This window comes from Haliaeetus leucocephalus, unplaced genomic scaffold (genome assembly GCF_000737465.1).
Source record: "Haliaeetus leucocephalus isolate CR32 unplaced genomic scaffold, Haliaeetus_leucocephalus-4.0 Scaffold13, whole genome shotgun sequence".
NCBI classification, from domain to species: domain Eukaryota; kingdom Metazoa; phylum Chordata; class Aves; order Accipitriformes; family Accipitridae; genus Haliaeetus; species Haliaeetus leucocephalus.
In genome coordinates this window covers 3,900,209-3,907,867 of record NW_010972449.1, presented here as the reverse complement: position 1 = coordinate 3,907,867, position 7,659 = coordinate 3,900,209, and the positions used below count along the sequence as shown (strand labels likewise).

General features: G+C 54.1%; 1 protein-coding gene across 1 annotated transcript in view; it reads right to left on the bottom strand.

The window, feature by feature from the left end:
* The window catches only part of CHCHD10 (coiled-coil-helix-coiled-coil-helix domain containing 10), a 21,281-nt gene extending 13,873 nt beyond the window's left edge, over positions 1 to 7,408 (bottom strand). Inside the window, exon 1 of the mRNA XM_010575893.1 lies at positions 7,329 to 7,408. Coding sequence (XP_010574195.1) covers positions 7,329 to 7,408 — 80 coding nt within the window. The remainder of the gene's footprint in view (positions 1 to 7,328) is intronic.
* Between the last annotated feature and the right edge of the window lie 251 nt (positions 7,409 to 7,659).

The following is a 7,659-nucleotide window of genomic DNA, read 5'->3' as shown; positions in this document are numbered from 1 at the left end:
AAAGCCGCTCTCGGGATGCCGGTACGGGCAGCAGCGATGCGCTGCCGGGAGTCACCGGCCGGGGGACGATGTCCCGGCGGTGTGCCCCCCCACCCGGGCACCCCCCCAGCTCCTCTTGGCACGTTAGGGAAGTTTTCACAAGCGTGCTCCCTTCTGCGGAGCCAGCAAGGGAAAACCAGGGAGCGGGACGAGGAGGGTTTACGAGAGGACACGGGATCCCCCCTTCCTTTAAAGGCAGCAGAGCACTCGCTGCCTGCCAAGCCCACCCCCCCCCCCCGCATGCTGCGCTGGCAATTCCGAGAAGTGTTACGGGGAGACGAGGCTAAAGGGCTGAATCAACCGCGCAGGCAAGAGGGGAGCAGCGGAGCTCTCTTTTTTTCTTCCCCGCACATGCCTGCCAGATCCCAGCACCTGGGATGGAGCTGCCAGCAGCAGGGACGGCCGCTGCCGGAGAAGAGCAGCGGATGGCGAGGGATTTCGGGGGACGGGAGAAGACAGAGAGCTCCTTGTGCTGGGAATGTGTGCGTGCGTAATTGGGTTATTATATACATGCGCTTCGCTAGCGTGCCATAAAATAATGACAGAGCGAATGCCCAGTAGCAGCCCAAGGGGATTAGTTCAGGTTCTGCCGATGGTTTTATTATCAGCTCTGTCATCTGAGTACTTTCTAACTTGGCTGCTAAATATGCTGTGGGCTGGGACTTGGCACCGAGCAGCCTTGGCCCCCAAAGCGCTTGTATTATTCCAAAGGAAATGTCACTGCGCTTCGCTCCGCTCTGCCTCTGAGGAAGGTGAGGCCGAGCGCTCGGGCGGTGGCACTCTGCACCCCGGTTATGACACCGCTCGGCGGATTTTTCATCCCCTTCTGAACGCAGCAAGTGGCGGGCTGGGAGGGCAGAGCTCCACCTGCGTAAAGCCGGAGGCCACTGGTTCCTGTGAGGATGCTGGCTGGGCTGGCGGGTGCCTCACGCTCTGCCGTGTGCAGGCTGTGAAGCTGCTGCTCCCGGAGGGACCTCCGTGGCCTCTGGTCCCGGTCTTGCTGTCAGCAAGGACCTGTGTGGGATCCCCGGGGAAAGGGGAGCCAGCCTGGGTTCTGCACCGTCTGAACTTGGGTCTGGTCCAGCTGCGACGTGCACGGTTCGTTTCCTTTTGCCGGTGCTTGCATCTGCTGACTGACTGCAGAGATTGCTGGGGCTCATCTGCATTGGCCAGTACCCCTTGAATGGGGGGAATACACCGAACTGCTGAAGAGCACAGAGTTAATGCAGGGGTCCAGGTCTGCCCAGGCTCCTGGTCCATCTAAGCCACCATCACACTCCTGAAGAAGGTCCCCCCAGTTCTCAGTCCGCTGCCCAGAGATGGTTTCTTCCTCATCCCAGGCTAATGCTCTGCATCATGAGTGCTAATACTTTCCTCTTGGCTGGAGTAACTCCAGGTGATGCTCCTACAGGTATGTTTTGTTCAGGAACACCTTGTGCTTGTGTGTTTGACCAGCCATGTGGGGCTTGGGGTTTCAGATCACTATATTTCACTCAGTCTTTGCAGAGGCAGTGGCTGCATTGGTTTGGGGTTGGAAATGGACAGATGATTTCCCATCCTTTCAAATAGCAGTTCTCTCATCCCAAATAGTTGCTCTTTTGGGTTGCTTATCTGGTGTCTAGGCTTCTGAAGGTTATTCTACTGCCTCTGAGGTAAAGCCAGCATCACGGTGGTTGCTCTTACACATGACATAAGTAAGTTGACAGCAGCGCACCCCATTCCTCTCCTGGCTAGGGTACGGATGTCAGTGCAGAATGGCTGAAGTGGAATTACTGGGCTGACAGTGGCCCACACATACCACTCTCTGCCCTCTCTAGAGAGCTCTGCCATACCATCGCATCTTCACTTCTCTGGCTACTTTAAGTCTCTCTGCACAGAGAGATGTTCCCTGTGTCTAACAGCAGCTAATTTCCTGTCTGGGAACCTTTTGCTGTCGGGTGATGAATGAGAAAGGAGCTGAGGGGCTGAACTGGGAAAAGAGACTTGCCTACAAGACAGACAACGGTGACTTCCTTGAGCTGTGCTAGTAGATGGGGTGGCCAAGGACCAGCCTAGGCGCTGCAGGATGCTGCACCGTGGCTATTTGGTGCTCCAGTAACAAGTCACAATAGCAGTAACTGAGGGGGGAGGGAATCAAGGGCTAAGATTCATTTTAAAGCCAGGCTACACAGGGCAAGTTGCAGAAGGACCTGTGTTTTTTGTAGCAAACCCTGTAGATCTCCTTCACTTTTACATTAACGCCGAAAGAAAGAAAGAAAGAGAAAACTGAGAGCAGAATACAGGCTGTGTCTGGTGTCCACTGTAAAACTTGAGAACAAAAGATCTGCAGTCCTCGGGGCAGTGCACGCGCAGACATTGAATTCCTGCATTGCTTTCGGCTCCCCTGGGAAATCAAAGTCAGTCCATTTGCTGGGAAACTCTCTCAGTGGAGAAGTGGTGGGCACCCTCCCAGCTGCCAGCATAATCCCTCGGGAGCCATATCCTGTAGCTCTCACCCTGAACCCAGCAGGTTCCCCGCTGGAAGCATGGTGCTGCCTTCCCCGCAGCCCGGGAGGTCGCCTGTCTTGCTGAGGGCTCAGGCAGCTCCCACAGGAAGGGTTTGATTTGCACTCTTTGGTTTGGCTATTTAAAAACTGCAGTGAGCGTTGGGGTAATTTTAGGCATGTTTATCCTCTGCTCTGGGAGAGACTCAAGACACATGTAAGCAGTTATTCTCCAGCGGGTTTGTTGTGTTTGTGCTTTCACATGCAACGCACATGCACACCCTGCAGTGTGGCAAGGCTTGGGGTGTGCAGCTGGCAAAGTGGACCGGGAAAGGAGAAGAGAGCAGGGAGGAGGAAAACACTTTGGGGAGGATCCCTCACTCCAGCTGATGCTGCACTTCACTTGCTTCACCCATGTGTATCCTGCCCTGGCACCTTAAGTTGGGGGCTCAGCAGAGGAAGGGTGCACTGTGTAGGTCTTGCTTAAAAAGAATCTTCCGTGGAAAAATTGTCCTGCAGAGACTTTTCACACCAGAGACGCTGTCAGCTCTTTCCTACTAATCCCAAATACATGGACAGGTAAATGAAGTGATCCTGGATATTCTTACACTGGGGATGGCTCAGCCTGTAATGTGAATGGAAGTACTGCTGAGTCTGCACATAGCTGTCCAGCAAAATGAAAAGCAGAGCACTTCAGGGATTCACTGAGGACCACAGACATGTTTTTAGAGGTTCACTGAGATCCTGGTGCAGATGAGACCCACAAGGACAGACAGGTGACCGCACCTTCTCCTTTAGTGGAATTTGGGCAGGAGAGACATCACCATCTCACAAAAGTGGCTCTGTGAAAATTAGCGAAGAGGGAAAAAAAACCCCAGACATCTCCAGGACTTTGGGCAGGGGGAGAGTGCTTGTGTTGTGAGTTTGGAGATCCCAGCTTGCACGTCTGAGCAGCATATACACTCCCCGAGGGTAGAACATCCACCCATAGCTCTGGAGAAGGCTGCACTGCAGCCAGGTGGCCATACTCAGTGGGAGATATCCTGGCTGTTGTCCTTGGGCTGGGCACCGGTAGGTCATTGCTCACCTTAGTTTGGATGTAATTGCACAATGAACAAAACTTTTCAACCCCCCTTCCTCCTCTGCCTGGAGTGTGTCACATCCTAGAGCGGTTTCTTGGTTTCAAGGGAATTTCTAGGTCATCAGATTAAGGGCTCTTGAAACCTTTTGCTATCCTGGCATCCTGGGGCTTGTTTGCTTTGTAAGTACGCCTGTTTCTGGCAAACTGTTGCTTGGGTGACACCAGCAGCTTGGTTGTGGTGTTGATGGACTAGACTCACAAACTGTCACGTAATTAAAGTGTCTGATAATAAAAATAGTCCTGCAGTGTTTATTCATTTGCTTTCTCTTGTTACATCACAGCCTGGGTCTTCTCATTCTGTCTGTGGGCATAAACATTTGCAGTCCATAATGTTTTATGTTCCACGTTGCTTAGGAAAAATAAACATTTTCCTTTTTTCGTTGCCAACAACAACTACCCCTAAATATTCCGGAAACAAACTGTCAGGCCCCAGGAGGTAGTGCTTCATGGTGCCACGGAGTATGGGAAGTGAGTGGAGAGGAACCTCCAACTGTGTATGCGCGGCCAGGCACTGCGGCACCTCCCGTTTGGCCTCATTTGGCCAACGTTTGGCCTCAGCCCTTGCGTTCTCTCAGGCTCTGTCTGCAGCGGGACCAGGCTGCAGCCTAGTATGAAGGACCCAGTCCTGTAGCAGAAGTATTTTGTGTAAGCAAAGAATTCATAGTTAGAGGCGTTGGGAAATTCTGCCTTTTTGGGGGAGAGGTAGGATCAATAAATCTGGTGGTTTTGCCTAGGCATTGTTTCCACCAAGTTTCCATTGTTTTCACTAGTAGTGCCTTGACCAGGAGCACGCTTAGCCCAGGGTGTGACCAGACTACAAACATAATCTGTATCTGCCATGAAATTTCGCCTGCAGCATTAGCACCTTCTCAGGCCAGCCTGCTTCTGGGACACAACCTGACTAGAGTGGAGCTGGCTCCAGTTTTACCACTAACTATCAGCTGTAGCTGCACTTTCAAATCCAACCCCTGCAAATCTATGCTGGGCTGAGAGGCAGGCTGGCCAAAAAGCCGGCCATGGTACTCTGTGCCTCAGGACAACAGTGCTGATCTCAGGCAGGAATATTGCTGCAGCCTGTTCAGGGTGTCCAGAGCCCCTGGGGGACACAGCCACCTGACAGTGGGCAGAAATGGGGTGAGAGAACTGTCTTACTTGAGAACTGCAGGAGAAGGCATCTCTGCTCTCCTTCCCCATGTGTCGAACTAAGCGCAGGAGTGCTCCGAGGTGCAGGCTTGTAGCTGGGAGGAGGATAATGCTACTAGCCAAAGCGGCAGCAAACACCCGGGTCTCGACAAACACTCTGAGTAACAGAAGGAGAAAGCAGGGAGAAATGGAAAAGCAGCAATAGAAGGGAGAGGGAGGTGGGGAGAAAGCCCATGAGCTCATCCCCTAGCAGAAGAGGAAACAGCCCCCAGTGACAGGGGAAGTATCCAAGACTGATGGGATTCGCGTTGTAACTTGTCCAGTCGCTCCTGTCTGACGGGGAGAGGGGTCTTCTTTCCTTGCAGAAGCAAGCAGGAGCCCAGGTAATTAGGTACACAACAGAGGAGACAAGTTTAAGTTCAGGGCAGGCAGCAGAGGATGGACCCAGGCAGAGGAGAGCACTGGTTTTGTCAGTACCAGGCACTGGCCTCACTCTTGAGGTTATTTATACACAGCGTTGCTGATACTCCACTGTGCTGCTCCGGCTGCTTCTCCTCCTGGGAGGCTCTGGAAAGCGAGTGCTGCCCAACACAATGAGGTTAAAGATGCTCCTGGCTCCTCGGGATGGCTGGGACACTTCCTGGGATGCTTGGCCGGTGTTCATCTGGCCCCAGCAGACCCAGAAGTGATGGCTGTTGTATCACAGCACTTGAGGGCTGATAAAGCTGCGAGGAACTGAGTGGGCAGTCTGTACCTCCGCTGTGGTTTCTGCTCTCCCATGGGATCTGTCCTTTCCCTCCTGTTCCCTCTCAGCCTTTTGGTCACAAGGCTGCAGGAAGAGGCACTTTCTTTGTGAGGAGCTGTGGCCAGCCTGCAGCACAGCCCTCTTTGTGTATAGCTTTGCTCCTCTGTGCTCGTGTTGTGCAGAGATTTTGCTGCTCAGTCTCTATTGCAAAGCGCTGGCCTCTTCCCTTGGCTAAGACCTGTCTGTTCCCATGCTCAGCTGCCACCCCTGACTGCAGGTTATACTGGGAAGGGCAGTGCAAGTGGCTGCACACCCTTAGCCAGAGGCTCAGATCTGGCTCTGCACTCAGCTAGTCTGAACGCCTGCCATGGGTTGCAGGGATTTTCCTTTGCTTTTGTCTTCGGTAATCGTTTCCCCTCTGATGGTGGGATGGGAGAAGTGGGGATACCCTGTTACCCAGCAGCCAGTGACCTCCTCATCCTCTCTTCATAGATCTGTACTAGCTTCAGCAGCAGCACAGCCCTAAGTAAACCCCTAAGCATACAGTTGGGGCATTATACCACAGCTCGGGAGAACAAAGCAGGATCTCCCCAGGAGAGGGTGGCTTCAGTGCTGCGTGGGAAGGATGCAACCTTAGCAAGGGGACACGAGAGGACACATTATCTAAGCCTTGGGAAGTGCCTGCAGCGAGGTGTGTCCAGCCAAGGAGACCGAAATCTCTAGCCTGACGTGTCTCCTGAGCATTGTTTGGCAAGTGGTTTCTGCCCGTCACATTTCCCCTTGCTGGCTGCGCCTGCAGTGGCATTTTCCAGCCCTTTCCTGCCATGGTGCTAATGTCGGTGGAGTGACGACAGGGAGAGACTCGCTGTTTGTCTAGGGGCACAGTGAGCACACGGGGCAGCAGGGCAGGTCTTGCCTCCTGCTTCCACCCAGTGCCGTTCATAGGGTCACGCTGTATCCCCACCCAGGGCCCGGTCTCAGCAGAGGGCAGGCGGGCAGAGGCAGGGAGGCTCCTGCCTAAGGCAGGGTGGGGTTTGGATGGCTGGAAGCTGGGATTCAGGCCAGTGGCCTTGAGGTAACCAAAGAGGAGAGAGAAAACCTACCTCTGGTCTGCCTCTGAACATGGAATCCCTTGGGGCCAGAAGAAAACAGGCAGTTCCTCCTCTCTCTACTCCTGCTTGGAGGAAAGTGATAATCTCCAGTTTATGCCAGTGCCCCCAGCTGGTAAGGCAACAACTGGCCTTCCCAGGAGACCGGGGCAGGGTGTGTGTGTGTGTGTGTGCGCGCGCGCACGCGCACATAGGCAAGACAAAAAAACAGCAGCAAGCCCATCTGGGTCAGCCTCAGCCTGCTCACCTACCTGGGCAGCTACTGAGGGTTTCCCAGTGCTCCCAGTTGCACAGCAAGGGCTCTCCCCAGGGTCCATCTCTGCTCTCCCCATGTGCCTTGGAGTAGCTGTCCTGCACCTCCTGGTCCTGGGAAACCAGACACGTTCATCACCGCATGTCCTCGGGCGACAGGACCTGCCTTTGGTGGCAGTGGGTGCGCTTGAGCGCACCCAGGAGCAAGGAACCGAGTGGCCCTCCAGGCTGGGCTTTGGTGACACAGCTGCCATTATATGCTTGGCAGAGGGTCTCGTCAGGGCTGGGAGCAAGGTGTTGGCCAGGACATGAACCTTATCAGCTCCTCCTGCCAGCTGTCCCTCACAGATGCTAGCTGCCAGCTCAGGCAGGGTGTCAGGCAGCTTGCAGAGAGCTCCTCTTAGAGAGACAGGTACCTCTGACCAGGCAGGGCTCCAGCATTCAGCAAGAGCAGCCTGCTGCAGAATCCCCTGGGACAGGCCAGCTCGTACTCCATCCTTCCACTAAAACAGTGGATGGATTCTTAGTGCTATGGCTGCTGGCTTGGGTAGGCTTTGCTCTTCAGGATGTAAAATGGCTTTCTCTCTTTGCATGTGTTGATGGTGCAGTTCCTGTGGTGTGTGAAAGTGCACTGGGACACCAGGATTGGGTTGATGGTTTCTAAGGCAAAGGCTGGCAGGTGCCAAGCCACCAAGGTTGTCCGTCTGGCTGGGGAGGACAAGCCAGCAGGCTGGAGTGGTGACAGAC